Source organism: Falco peregrinus, chromosome 5 (genome assembly GCF_023634155.1).
Source record: "Falco peregrinus isolate bFalPer1 chromosome 5, bFalPer1.pri, whole genome shotgun sequence".
Classification (NCBI taxonomy): Eukaryota; Metazoa; Chordata; class Aves; order Falconiformes; family Falconidae; genus Falco; species Falco peregrinus.
Genome location: NC_073725.1, coordinates 54957846 through 54973799, shown reverse-complemented (window position 1 = coordinate 54973799; position 15954 = coordinate 54957846). Strand labels below are relative to the sequence as shown.

The following is a 15954-nucleotide window of genomic DNA, read 5'->3' as shown; positions in this document are numbered from 1 at the left end:
CAAATTAATCGTGTACCTGTCTTAAACACCGGGCTGTTATGAATGCCTCTGGATGTACAGAAATCTCCACCATGTATTTTAAAAACCTGACCATATGAGAATCTCAAATGCATGTTAAATTGCAGGGAGGAAGGAAGGAGAGAGAGGAATGCAACTATTCACACCAACGACTGACAGAGTAATTTAGAATGCCACCAGTAATTTTTTTTCCATTGCTTCAAATAACAAAAAAAAGCAAAACTCCACTATGAATCAGACTTCAACTTTATTGAAAACACAGTAAAAAAAAAAAAAAAAAATCCTACAAAACATTCAGTGTAACAGTTCAAACAAAGGAGAAAAAAAGCCACGTTACCACTGCTTTTCACAAAAAATTCAACCTAAGGTGGCAATACTTTCATTTGTTTGTAACACAGCAAAGTATCCACAATGGAGAACATTATAAAACATATTTTCGGGTGACCTAAAATAAGCCAGGAAGGATTTGGTGGGGAGAAGGTACAGATACAGAGAATTGCTCTGATTAAGTAACGCTAAAAGCGTAATTTTTCAGCTATGTTTTACCTTGGTCAAAGACACACCCATGTGAAAGGAACATCAGTTGCTCAAGAATGCAGAGTTTACAAAGCCTGAAGTGCAAATAGGACCAAGAGGGGAGCGCAGATTCCATTTAGCATCTCTCAGCCTCTCATGCAGTTAAGATTGTGCATAATTTTTTTGTTTTGTTTTGTAAACTGGAATCTTAACCGGTAGTGAGAAATGTGAAAGTGCATGACACAAGCTACCTGCTGCTGTCATTAACAGTGCCAGCAATAGCAAAATCCATAGAAACACCAGTTCAGAACTGGGTTTTTATGGCTACATCACCCAAGTCCATGTGAAGCCCATCCCACGTGACGAGATGGTCAGCAGCACCCCGAGAACGTTCGTAGTCTCCTCAGCGGGGGTTTCAGAGACAGAGCTTCGTGAGGACACGAACAATGTGCATTTCGATTGAGGTAATGCAGGGCTCGGGTCGTAACCCTACAGGAAAGCAAAGGAAATCTAGGGTGGGGGTGGGGGGGGTGCGTACACAGCACATGTTTCATACACTTTTAAGGTTTCAAATCCATGACCCAAACATACCTTCATTTTCTATCCATTTGTTTTTAAAGGAATAGAAGTCAAGCCACATAACACAAAAATACTTGGAAACCTATCTTTAAAAAATGAGAAGTAGCTCAACTTTGTTTTGTCATATAAAGCCAGGGAGGAGAAAGCTACTTGCACAGATTGTGTGAATCTGAAGTATTTTGGCCCAAACTAGGAAAACTTGTAGCTAGGGGGGAAAGACAGGTCATGCACCAGCTAATTTTCTCCTTCAGCATTTGAACACATCCATCATATTCACAATTCAGTACCACCACCGTGCCACCCTTCTGAATGATTGTTCTACATAGAGAGAGAAGGCGCAGAACATGCCCATACACATGAAATACAAAGGTACAGAAAACACACCAGGGCCCTTACCTTGGCACCCTGCAAAGTCTGACTGACCAAAACATGAGAGTTACACACCGGGATGACGCATCTCAATCTCCAACAGAGTACGACAGCAAGACAAATCAGCAGCTGTGGCCTTGCTCTACAAGTTACAAGGAAGATAACCAAAGGGCAGGTCCACAGAACATCAGCTACTCCAGAGTAACTGGCATCACCACCAGCTCACACTGGCTGTACAAGCACGTTACTCTCTCACTGAGGAGTAAGCCGGTTGCCTTATGCTACTGAGAGTTACAAGCACATACATATGCAATGGCTAAACCATTTTCACCTTGCTCCTACTTCAGACTTACATGAGCTCTTGGCAATATGTTAAAGGACCCACCCTAATGTCAGAATTGTTTTAATGGAATCCAGTGGTAAAAAACAGATCAAGTATAAATGAATAAATAATTTTCATAATGGAAGAACATTTCTAACTAGGGAATGTCTCTTTATAGATTCTGTGGGAAAAGAAATATATTAAAATCAAAGCCAGTGCCCTCATACTTCAATAGCTGGTACCTATGGAAGCACAGAGTATCTGAAGAATGCAAAACAAAACACTGTTCGTAGAAGGAGCTTCATCCAGTGGTGCAGACTACCCCAGCTTAATGGAAAGGAAGGGGGGGGGCAGAAGCAGCAGCAACGCTTGAGGTTCACGTACAACAAACATACAGAAGCAATTCAGAAGCAATATCCCAAAGTGGTAGGTACAAATGAATTGCCAGATACCTACAGCCTTTAAGAACTGGGATTTCCTAATCTCTAAGTTTACGTGAGGCCTTCCTACAGACACAGCTTTTAAATAGTCTGGAATTGGGTATGTCAGGATTGCCAACATTTGCAGGATATTTCTGACACTATCCCTTTGACTGTCTGGAGTCACCTTCTAGACTTGTCAAAACATGTAATGCTATGTATGTTAACAAAAAAAAACCCAATCTACCAGCAATAAATGAAACTGAAAAAGTTACTTAGAAAAATACAGTAATTAACACAGAACTAGCAAGCATCCTCAGGTTTTCTGTTGCCGAGACAAAACTATCTTCAAAAGTTCACAGGCTTCTGTAAATGTGAAGTCAAGGATACTGTTGCACTGTGAATTACAAAACAGATTTTAAGAATTTATGAAGTTCTTTTCAGTGTTAGTGAATTACTGGCATATTTAGAGAACATACAATTAACTCACATATACTAACAATACATGTGTTTCTTCTCTTTGAGAGAAGAGTTTTAGGTGCTTCAGTTGTGACACATTTCAAAAAAAAACTTCCCATTTAAGTTTCCTTCTGGTATGCTTATAGATCAAACATTAGATCTACGTAGATTCTTCTTGTTCTGTTATTTCACATTTTGTCTACATCAAGAAGAGTATCTGTTAACAGCAACGCCACCGAATAAGATTATGACTTGAAAACACAAAGAAGGAAAGCAAGCAGAGATCTTAGATGTTGTCAAGAGTTAAGGCCTGATTTAGAAAAAAGTTTCATCACCCCCGACTTTCATGAAGTTAAGGATTTTAAAATGTATTTTTAGTAACATGGACTTTCGAAGATTGACTAGAAAAAGACTCAAAAACAGCCTGTCTACACAGGTGAGCTCCATGTCATTTCTCCCCTTCCCAGTTACTGGGCACAGTGGGGATTCTGGAAGTCACATTTAGATGTGCTCTGCTTCCTAAAATTCTGACCGATATTGTCAGGTTTTAATGGTTAAAATGAAACTTGTAGGAGATCCTCTTTGGATGTGGTCTGGGGGAACAACAGTTCCAGTCAGAATGACACAGCATTCTTGAAACAGCAACAAGCCAAACACCGAACGGGCTGCACAAAAACGTACCCCCAGCAAATCCTGAATTACTTTAGTCCCAACAAAACAGAGCCCAAAGTGAAAAGCAACAGTTCAAGAACCTGCACAGCTATCCCCTGGAAACCCCAGGAGCCTGCCATCCCAACCAGAAGTAACCCAATTCAGCAACTACAACTGCGTGCAGCAGGCGGACAGACCACAGGCTGACCTCCTCACGCCATGAACAGAAAAGGAGCATCACAACTTCTTATGGCAGCACCAGAGACTCTTTGCCTGAGGTGAGGGGACGGGGCAAAGCAGAAAAAGGTGGCAGAGGGTCTCACCACCTGGGTGACAGCTAGTGACAGGGAGAGATTGCTCTCCCTGAACAGGATGGACTCAAAAACGGCATTTTTGGAAGTTCAAATGCTGTTAGTGCAACTGAAATAACTTGCCAGTTTACCAATAGTAAATTCAATATTCAGGAGCTCTAGGTTTCAGCTCCTGAAACACACAGGCTGGGGAGGGAAGTTAGTGTACACAATATTGTCTCAAGTCAGCACTAAAATAAAAAACCAACACAAATATTAACACTAGGGGGTAGGGGATCTTATTTCCTTAAAGCATTTAAAGGTTCACAGTTCACATCAACACTTTTTTAAACAAAACCAAGCACATTTCTTTTTGAAGAGCTTGTTAATGTGGCCTTAGTGTCTGCTTAAATGACTTTACCTAGATTAAAAATCAGAGTATATGTAAACCAACAGGATTTAGCTGTCTTCCTTCAAACCTGTAGATGCTAGCTAAGTGTAAGGCTCAGCTGCTGTACATACACCTCCTGAGCTCATCCGCTTCTGAAAGAGGAGGAAAAGAAAGGAAAATAACCTAGAATGTTCTTACAAAATTCAAGAAAAGTCACACGCATGAAGAGGCCAACTGCTCTTTGTTTCCGCGTTACTCCTGTCTAAAGTAGATTGTAAGTTCTTTAAGAAGAGGGCCATCTTGTCTTTACTGCGCAGCAGTGGGAACATGTGAGCACCTGACGTGGCATCAGCTGCTTGCAGCGACATAGGGGCGAGCAGGACACACAGGGTGGGACAGACGAGGGCTGCAGCCCCCTTCCCACTGACCGCTCCTGGTGACACACTGGAGAAAGTGTCACCCTGCAGCATCCACTCGCGTGCCCATCCCATTAAGCACGGCTGCACAAGCTCCTGTCTGCACAGGCCTGATGGCAGCACACTGCTGCGCCTCCCTGCTACTCAAGGTGGTACTTTGGAGCCAGGCAAGGAAAACAACTGACAAATCTTTTTAATTTCCATGACGCAAAAACAGTCAACAGGGTAAAAGGCAGTGGAGGAGCAAGACCAAAGATAAACATTACATTACAGACAGTAAACAAAGCTTCCTATGAATGCAAAAACTGTACAGTAACCAATACTATTACTTTTTAGCTTAAAGGGATAAGCATGTGTGCTTTACACTTAGAAAACCCGCAAGATTACAGTTCTGCCACTGCATTTAATATTGTGCTACCAACACAGAATAAAGCTGAGAAACAGCTAACTTAAAACACTTAGTTTACATCTACTTTTTGGTCTTGTGTGGTATCTAGTTGAAGATGGAAGCATTTATGTGCTTTTTGCCTCCTGAGAAGTGAGGCAGATGTTAATGTTACTAAGATCAGCTGTATATACCTTGAAGGTATAGACCACCTGACTCTACATGAGTCAAAATACTAGGAATGTATCGTCAATATCCATTAATGAATTACCAGTTGCTTGTATTTAAGTGACCATATGCTTCTGTTAAAAGTATATAGTGACCTGTATCTTACACAAAGTATATGGGGTAGCATTGTATCTGTAAAGAAGTTTTGCACAAGCATGTCATTTCAAAGCCAAAGGCATGTTTTAATGTGGACAGAACAAAACACTGTCAGTAGTTGCGCAGGGTAGTTCTGAATTTCTCATCCACCTTGGAAACCACACAGCACCTTAACCACCCTCCACAGCTCGGTGTAAACTCTTCCCTAACGCAGCCTGAGCCCACACAGCTGCTCAGATGGTGGAACCCCGCAGAAGGGGTGGGAGCAGGCAAGGCTGTAACATTCATTTTGAAGGAGAGTTTTACAGTCTTGCCTGAAACTCGTATGCTTGTCAGCAGGGACTGTCTCTGCTCAATTGAAGTAATTGCCTGACTCACTTTCAGAAACCACATACACATTGTAATCCCATCTTCTTCTGTGTTCTTGGGTCACTGATGCCAGGACAAACATCTCTCCAAAAACACGAAGAGCCAAGACCTATGCTGGTTCACACTCCCTACATTTATTCCTTAAATTCATTTATTCAGTTTCAGACTGTATTTAAATAACTGTCTTTAAGTTGTAATAGAAATATTTGAATAAAGCTACCTAGACTCACACACAAGTCACCAGCCCCATTAAAGACACCAGGACAATTTTGGTCACACAATCACTTGCATGGACAAGTGGATACATTTCCGTTATTTTTAACTATAACGCTAATACATAAGGCTACAAGCTCTGAGAATACCTGAATGACGCTCCTAATAGTAAATCTTCCAATATTTTAAATGTAAACACATTTTAAAATAACTTTTCGTTACAGCTCCCTGTTCTTGTTTACAGGACTTTGACTTGCATAAAGATTTCTCACTCAAACGTCAGCATTGAACTCAAACAACAGAAAAGATGCTTGTGAATCTTAGTGAAATCAAGCAATTTTACTTTGTCTTCCAAGACTCTACAACACATCAATAGTCATTTTAATAAGCCTTGAATTTAAAGCAACCACAAAAAAAAAAAAAAAGTAACTCTCTAGCATCATATTTACCACAGCAATATTTACATTATGCCCCAGTTCAAGTCAGAAAAAGGCAACTGCAAAAAAACTGAGAAATCCTCACATCTACTGGAGCTTGATCGCTGAAGCACCCGGAGCAGGGCTGGGGGGCTCACACACCCACAGCCCAGACCAGCCACCTCCGAACAGCCAAAGGGTGTTTGACACAAGGTGTGGTTTGTTTGGGGTTTTTTTGGAACCACACTGGAAAGCTAGTTGTCACCTCTTGATTGCCTGTGAGACTTCAAACTACAGACACACTTGTTGTTTTACAGAAATGGGAAATACACAGGAACATTATCTGACTCGCTCCGTAACAGGCACACGGAAGGTGTCCCCTCTCCAACCTGTTTGAAGATTAATTGTGGCAGAGCAGAATGAAAGCGCAACCAGATTTTGAACACACACTTGGGTTTTGGTTGACGGGGGTTTTTCTTTACTATAAACTTTTTAAAGGACTCCTAAGGCTGAAGTAATGCTACGAAAAAGGAAATTGCCACCCACCAATGCCATCCTGAATCTAAGGCCTCTGAGCAGTTAAACTGTAACACAGAAATTCATACTACCAAGACTGAACACAAGTTTTACTTACCAAGACACCTACGTCATCTCTATAAGCTTAGAATTTAATTTAAGATATCTACACATACAGGCCTATATACATGTTCATGTGTACATTAAAAAACGGGCTAGTGAAAGATACTGGATTATGCCACTGAACAGAAATCCTGGTAACTATAGTATAAATTCAGAGAAATAATTTAATTCAAATTAAAGATTGTAAAAAACTGCAGTTGCGGCCTCCTCGGCCTGTGCTACTTGCATTGATTACAAGTACTGCTTATACACAGTAGTTCATCAAGAATTTTACAGGGGTACTCGGTAGGGTAAGTGACCTCCGTGGCACAATAGCTTACAGAACTGTAAGAGCTGTGCCAAGGGGTCTACACAGCTTTTTACAAAGCATACTAGGCTCAGATTTAACACTGAAGTTAATCTTCATCTTGTACTTCACTATTCAGTAAGACACTGACTACCAGAGAAGCAACCTGGCATGTACAGCTAAGAGCAGAAAGCTGTGACCGCTGGCCTTCTAAGAAAGCTCTGTGACGTTAGACTATGAAGAGCCTACTGCTCCAGCATGGAAGGAACTGCGATTTTTTTTTTTAACATGTTCTTAGTGGAAGTGTTTATCTACTGTCAAGGATACCTACTCCAGGTATTTTACATTTCCAGTAAGGGTCATATTGGGCTTCAAGTGTATCTTTTTTTTTTTTTTTTTTAAACCAAGTCCCAAAGTTATCTTTTATAGCTGTGTCTGTACAACACAGGAGGTACTGTGCATTCAAATGGCAGCAGGGTTATATCTAAGAATGTGAGGCTTTCAACAAATAAAAAGGAATGCATTATTCTCTTCAGCTTCCAGTCTTCAAGGCACCTCCTGCATTAACTTACTGGGAAATAAACAAGCAGACCGAAAGTTCACTGGAAAGAGAAGAATCTGATACACGTAACTTCCTCAGAAGCACACAGCATCAAAAAAAATGAGACAAGGTTGGACCCAAATTATCAACAAATGAAATCAATATAAAAATGCTGATGAGATGACAGGAATGCCATGAGGTTGATGTTTTCAGCTCTGTTGATTGCAGGTGATTGTTAATCACAGTGTTTTCTGATGCCCATTCGCAGACGGCTTTGTCTCTGAGTCTCTTGGATTGTTTGACAGATGAAGTTTATCTAATCCTGCAAAACATTACACGATAAGGAAAAACTGAGATTCTCCCATGTTTCAAGCGTACAGGTATTCAAAAGAATACATAACAAACCAACTTCTACTTTGTGATTAAGGACTTTGGGTTTGCTGAAGACCAAAACTGACATTCTAGCTCAGGTAAGAATTATTTCTGGGAAATTCCCTCAGTTGTGTTTTAAGGGAGAAAAGTCCACTACAGTGAACAAGCATGGAGGTGACGGAAGCCTAAATTCACAGTGCCTAAATCACAGGCTTAGATGTTAAAAACCCAGAAAGACTTGCAATACTTTACTCTGTCAGCCTACAAAGACCAAAATAATTGCCTACATTATTTATTTTTAAATACAGCATCCTTCTGAAAAGAATGCATTACTGTTCTTAAGATCACTGGTGATGACCACATCACTCCTCTAAATTGTTTGTATGTCTAATAATACTTTTAGGCCTATGATATTACCAATTTGTTTGTCTGCATTTTCACCCATTTGTTCTTATTGCATAGTTCTCTACTATGAGTGCTAATTATAAATTGTCCCATCCTGCTCCAGGCAATTAGTTAAACCACTCTTTTTGGTCAAGGAGAGATGGGGAAAGATGATAAATCTATGAAGTCTCTAAAATTAAGGATCAAAAATGGTAAAAGCTTCTTATTCATTTGGTGTAGAATTGTATTGAACATTTTACTGAAGTGCCATGACATACCAAGCTAAATTTCTTGCATCATTGGAATCCCAAATTTGACTGCACTGCTATATAAAAAAACCCCGCTTAATATTGTATTGTTGCCAAGTCCCAATATTATATGAATTCTCTTGGTCACAGGCCTGCAGGAGGCATTTACCTCCCACTAACGAGCTATGATGCTCCACCAACCTCTAGTCCTCAGCATCACAGTTTTCAGCATGGGGCAGTAACGAGCACACAGATTTTGGTTCTCATTCTCCGAATGCCATGTGACAGTTTTTAACAGACATTGTTATGTATAGTGTTGAAAACAAACCCAGCTTGTGTCAGGAACCTGCACTCTTCAGGATTTATAACTCCCTGCTTATGTCAAATGCAAACCTTTCACTAATTACTTTGCTTTTCCATTTTAATCACAATATTTACGCAAAAATCATGTAATACGTGATAGCAAGAGGCCAAAAAAAACCCCTAAAGAATCCGCAAGAATGATGCCATCCAGTGACCATTATCCTCCTATGCCTGCATTTTGAATTTTGTTAATCTGCCGTCAACATATATTTATTCAACATTGTGTTTAATACAGTATAGTGCCACAAATTATCAAGATAAAACTTTTACATGATTTGCTTTAAGACAGAAACTTTAAAGTTTTACTAGACCTGCTGCTATAAGCCCATGCTGACTGATGTTAATTTATTTCCTTCAGAGCTCTACAACAGCCGTTACATTATACGAAATAATCCCTTTACAGTCAAAACAGTTGCACAAAAAAAATAGGATTATGCAAGTCAACTGAAAGAGATGAATCAAGGTCTTCTCATAAAATGACCTTAACTAAAAGCTGGGGGATAATGTCAAATACATCATACTCGCACCATGTATCTGTCTCAATCAACAATGGAACTGCTCTGAAAATATTTTCAGCATAAAAATCAATGGACAGATTTACACACCCCTGGCCCACTAATCCGTTCCCCCGGAGCTTCAAAACGCAACATCAAAAGTCACAGAATGGTTTGTTTTAATCCTACACTATCAGTCATTTTGTATTTCCCTATTTAGTAGGTCTGGGTTTAACTTAATTGCCACCAGCAGAGGTGCACTCTAGGAAGCGCCTGGATTTTGTTTACCAGGGTCACAATTCTGGAAAGCAGTAATCGGTGAAAACTAACCTAAGTACCTTTTAGACACTACAAACTGAAACCGGTTATAAATAAACACTGAAGTTTTACCATTAGTCCTCTCAGTTTAAGCAAACACTACTCTAGGGTTCTAAAGAGGTAGGAGCTTCATTAATTAGTAAAGATAAAATGCAGTAACAACACAATTACTAAATTTTTACCCTCTTAGTATCAAATATTTTTCAAGCCTTTCTTCTATGGCCCAGAAACATGAACGCACAATTTGATCAAAATTTTGACTATATCAAGTACAGGTTCTACTCAGCCAGTTATAAAGATCCTGTGTATTCTCTACAAAGATCTTCTGAACATGTAGTGCTCAAAAAAAAGTATCACAACAAAGCAGCTAAGATTTCCACTAAAGCATTTTTAAGGAATTAATAAGTTGCTTTAAACAAAAAAGAAAAAAAGCCAACCCACACACAAGTTGGAGTTCTATTTTGGAATACTTGCTGAGTAGCAACGCAAATGTTTCTGTGCTCTCTAAAGGCTGAAAAATCTAACTGCAGATCCGTAAGTACACAGACGTCGCATTAAGATCAATGTTGCACCTCAGCTCCTGACTCTTCAAAAAATAACACAAACCTATGCATTCTCACCCTAATTTAAAGAAACTTCCACCGAAACAAGAGTTTTCTGCAAGTTTCAACAGAACTTTAACAGTAGCACAGCACGGTATCAATGCTGGAAACGTTCAAGCACAAACAAAGTTTTCAGCACTGTCTTACCTAATGCCTTCAGGAGCTCTTCTCGCACAGCAGAAGTGAACTTTCTGACCAGACACAACGTTGTCATGATAGCAAAGAGCAAGTTATAAGATAATACAATATAGAAGTTTCCCAGCCAGTTAAACCTTCCAAAGTCTCCAAGCAGATCAAATCTGGTGATTCCTGTTAAAATCACATTTAAGATATACATCAAAATCTTGATTACATTTTTTACAAAACACAATAATTTCATTCTATTAGTTTTTACACATGGAAGCAAAACTCTTTCAGACAACACACTATAGAACACGTGGTTAAACACACAAGACAATGCTCTCAAGGTAATTTGCTACTTCACTGGCCGCTAAAACACACATATCAAAATGTTAGTTAAGTTTCCTAGTAAAATGTTTAAATAACGTAGAGCTGAACTACATTGTCTATTCCAGATAAGAATTCTGCTTTTATAATTTCAATAAATGTATCCAGGAAAAAAAAAAAATCAGTATTAGTATGAAAATTGCTTGAAATCTCAGTTTCTACAAAATCCTTATCTAACCTAGTGAAGGATGAAAAGCACTGTGGGCTTGCTTACTAAAAAAAATACAGGCAACAAAAAGCCTTTCCACAAGAGCCACAGCATCTTAAACACTAAGCCTCTGTAACTGTTTTTTCAGACCTGCTGCTTTTAAACCAAAGTTTAAAGACATCTTTCCAGCTGCAGTTCTTTTCCTAGATCTACCCACCACTATAGCCACAGAGCATTTGCACAGGAGGAAAAGAGTTTGGCTGAAAGACAGTGCTGACAGGTCTTCTTCACACTGGAGCTCATAATACTGACGCTTGGGCTTTGTGCTGATCAAAGGCTAGTCAATCACTACAGCTAAGGGAGCAAAATTTTTCCAAAACGTGGAAGTGTCCACAAGCTGTAGGGTCCATCTGAGAGGGCAGAGGAGGAAGAACCACAGGTCGTTCCTTTGCCAGGTCTACATCAAGGACTGCACTGAGTAAAGGGCAGAATATTAAGATGACACCCAAACAGCAGTTGTCCAGGACCGATGAGTCATATTCCCCAAAAAATTTGGCACAGATGATGTCAAAGTGATGTGCGCTCTCACAGTTGAAAGCAATAGTGGGAAGGAAGGAAGTTTACCTTGCCCCAGAACTGAAATGGCAGCAGAAAACTAAGCAATCAGAAAACAACCCTGGCTCTAAAGTTCCTGGAAGCGAGTTTTCTATCAACCTTATTTTGAAAGAGTTTGGGGGCTTTTAAAAACTGTGACTTCAACAGTGACAATAAATTGAGAGAGAGAGAGAGAATTTAGGGTCAGTTACCATCCTTTCAAAGGGTAAACCTGGCACATGATTCTCATTGTACTTCGATACCCAAGACTCACAGCCAGCTATCACAACATTGAAAGATACACACGCCTCTTGTACTCAGCATCAGTCATTTAAATAAAAAACATGGGAATCAAATTTGGTATCCCAGGAAGACATGCCAAAATGAAGAAAATTAAAACAAGTGTCAAAGGATAAAGAAAACAAAAAAATCACTGAAGCTGATCAAAACAACAAGAGAAGCAGGGAGAAATACCAAAAAAGCAAAGGCGGCCTTAGCACAAAACCAAAAACTAGCTGACTGAATTAACCAGTAAACAGATGAAGGACAATAAACACAGAGATGCTTTCACACTTGAAGGAAAACAGTATCCTTAATATTTTTGAAGGAGTGTTTTATCAGACTGTAGAGCTACAGGAAAATTGGGAAGCAGGTTAAAATGTATAAGCTATAAGACCTTTAAAGGAAAAGAAACAAAACCAGGTAGAGCACTGGGTGAAGAGTTCTCTGGAAAAGAAGTAATACTCCTTGACACAAAGAGGTTCAGAAGAATAGCCAGCAATAGAGCAGGCATTATAAGGACAAACAACAACGAAGCCTGACACTTCTGTTAGAGCAGGTGGGAAAAATATTGTCCACAAGTTACATTCATTTTCTTCTTATTAAAGAAAAAGCCACTGCTCATCAGAAAAGATCTGAGACAATATCATTTTGTAAATTTGTGGGAGAAAAGGGTCAAAAAGCTTTTGATGACTTTCTTACAGAAGTATCTACTCAGCCCACAGAGAAAAAAAATTCCCAAGACTGCAATTTGAAAAACTATTCAGTAACCAAACAGAAAGCTACATCTCTAGTGAACACATATCTCTCTCTCTCTCTCTCCAAGAAAGTTGGTGACAATTTACCAAACAAACTAAAAACCAACTATGTTTTTGACTGTACAGACAAATAAGTTTCAAATCACTGTTTACTTAAATGATAAAACTTCTGTACATCAGAAAATTCAATTTTGTTTGCAATTCTTTTTTTCTGTATTCTTGACAATTAAGTGCCCCGTTCCCAGTTTGTTTCTCAGTGGTTAGCGATACCGAGTTAACTTCTTTTAGTAAAAACTTTCCTGGAGTTCTAAAAGAATGACAATTAGACACATCCACCACTTACATATCTAATGAGAATGCTACAAAACGTATAAAAAAAAAAAATTCCCCTATTTCCATTTTTAAAACTTGAAAAAGGTCAGTACATGTATTAGGTAACTTTTGCTTTTTTACCTTTCCCATAAGAATAAAGTCTAGTCTTTTCTGTATAGTCTAGAAACTCACTTTTTTAATAAAGTGAAAGACTATGAATCTGCTTAACATATTTATTTCTTTTTTATCTATTCAGTGCCACAGGGCAGTAGCATGTAGTGCAACACACTGATATTTTTGCAAAGCACCACATGACTCACTGTACTTTAACACACTCTATTAATCCTGTTTGGACAGCTGTGACTGCATTTGTTAGCTGTGTGTTAATTGTTCCATCTTTTTTCTTCTTTTATTTATCTCTATGGCAAACTATTCAGGAATTTCATTTGTTAGTCTTTTTTTTTAAGAGAGTTTTATCATTAATCTGATTCCTATGAGACAACAATGCACCCAGCATGTATACTTACTTCCACAGAATCCATTTATTACCAACTGTTAATCTCGTAGATCATTAACAATGATTTTATTTTTTTTTTTTAAACAAGTGATGAATGCAGTAACTTAGTGGACACAATACTAATGTTAAAAAATTTTCTAAACTAATTTTTCAACATAACATCTTGCTCTAAGTGCTAGAACTGGTTTGCTACTTAAATCTTTAGCATACTGGCTATATTTTAAAACTGCACTGCTTTAAATACTTGAATTATTCTTTTGCATTTTTGTGAAGTTTTACTGCAGACTTTAGAACATGAGATCTAGAAGGTGTATTTTAAGATTTAACCCTCCAAAATGCATTGGAGGGGGGCATGTTATAGGAATTATCTAGTAAATCTAATAAAAATCATCATCTGTAGATAGACACAGCATGAAAATATACAGTACCGGAAAGTATGAACTGCTCTTCATTTGACAGTATGCTGGTTGAAAGGAGAATCAGCCACAGAACTGCTGGGTACACGTTACTGGTCTGTGGGCCTGAGCTTAAACTCCTCAGCTCGTGTTTAAGACTAGTACAGCCCGAGGTGAAGATTTTTGTTTTGTTCCGTTTCATGTTCTCAATGAAACTCACATTAGCTGCAAGTATTCTGCACTACTTAAACATATAATAGCCTTGCAATCTAACTTCAAGAATTCAAGCTGATGATTACCTAATTAAACAAAGTGAAGATACAAAATATCTTCTCTTTCCAACTGGTTAAAACAGTTTTTCCACTTCAAATGCTACTGCCAGTTCTTAACAATAAAATCAGAACTGCTTCAGTTCTACTAGGCTGGGCTACGAATTTTTATACTTGAAAACTGAAGTAACAAAGAATGCAAGCAGATTATTTCAGGGAAAATGAGTGTAGCCTGGTATCATTTCTGATATAAATCTTAATTTATTAAGATTCATTAACTTTATAAAAAGACATTTGCACTCAGATTTTATACTGAAATCCCCAAACGTAGTTTTTCCACAAAAACTGAGCACTGTAATTTCGCAGTGAACATGAAACTGTTTTACACTACTGAACAAGCAGTCTCTGTATCTACTCTTCACACCATCTCCTGTTTTAAGTTTTAAATCTGACCTACCTTTTTAAATAATCTACTCTCTAGAAAATGCTTAGCATCTTTTTTTTAGCATGTATGTTCTGCAGTTCATGTACATAGAATGTATGTTCAATGGCTCATGTTGGGGCAAAAAAAGAAGACCACACATATATGCTCTTTTTATTGAAAGTGGTGGCAAATTAAATACATATTACGAAGGCTACAGCTACTGGCTGTTCTTTCTTCTTGTTTTTTAACCCAATTAAACATCCTTTGTTACAATGTGTTATACTCCCATTTCACTTACCCAGTGTTCTTGACATCACTGGCAAAGCAGAGCTCAGCACCAAGATAGAGACACAGTTTCCAATGATCTGTTTGAAAATGACAAACAGCATTTAAATTATACAGAGGATTGCTGAAGGGCAAAAAACACAACCAAACCACACAAAACAACGGAAAACTAAAACCAGTAGTCAAGATGAAAAAGAATTCCTGGAAGTTACATTCTCCAAACTGAACCTAAAGAAACTTACAATAGCATAGTTAGTCTTGCTTACTTCTGTCACATTTCTCCATACAGCGTTTCACAAGATGAAGATGATCCAAGAGACGAGTTAAAAACAAAAGCAAATATGTAATCATCTGCTTGTAATCAGTGTTATGTACGCTTAGATTCAAAATAATTCAAAACTGCCATGTTGCAAAGCATCAACTGTTTACTTAGTTCCTGCAAACTTTTATAAAAAGAACCATTCCATAGGCTTAGAATAGATGACTGATACATCAGCTTAAGCTTTGTATGTAACTGCTTGCAGGATTAGCATTATTTAAAAAATTACAACAAAGAGCTTCCTTTCAGTTGAATGCCTGTTGACTACTTTAAATAGTACGAAAAAATTCACAGCTGTTCGATTTTACTCTAGTTTGTGAAGCCTTTATAAAGAGTAATTGAAACTTTCTCTCACAAGGGATCACTTTCTTCAGCTCTAATTCTATCAGAATCCAAAAGAAAAAAACACAAAAAACTTCTTCAAAGTAAGTAGACAGTTGTGCATTCACGATTTAATTCTACACTATTCCTGCAGTACTGTAAACAATCAATAGGAAACATTAAGGACATTCCAACTCCCTACTACTTATTTACTATAACCGTGTTGTGTGTTTACCTACTTTCTCACTTTCAACATTTTATGGTAAAAATGTCTTTATCCATTACCTTAAAAAACTAGCCAAACCAACAAACAAACAAATCCCACAACACACAATGAAACACATTGAAAAAAATAATTAATTAAATTCAGCATCTGTTCCCTGGTTACCAATCACCTCCCCTTGTCAGCTGTGGGAATATTTTGCCAAAAACCTAAGCATGT

General features: G+C 38.3%; 1 protein-coding gene across 3 annotated transcripts in view; it reads right to left on the bottom strand.

Annotated features, from left to right (window-relative positions):
• Positions 1-246: 246 nt before the first annotated feature.
• Positions 247-15954, bottom strand: part of LMBR1 (limb development membrane protein 1) — a 76870-nt gene continuing 61162 nt past the window's right edge. For all 3 annotated transcript variants that reach the window (XM_055804275.1, XM_055804274.1, XM_055804276.1), the window contains 3 exons: positions 14886-14952; positions 10532-10693; positions 247-7925 (listed from right to left, as the gene is read on the bottom strand). In XM_055804275.1, coding sequence (XP_055660250.1) covers positions 7843-7925; positions 10532-10693; positions 14886-14952 — 312 coding nt within the window. In that variant the 3' untranslated portion in view covers positions 247-7842. The remainder of the gene's footprint in view (positions 7926-10531; positions 10694-14885; positions 14953-15954) is intronic.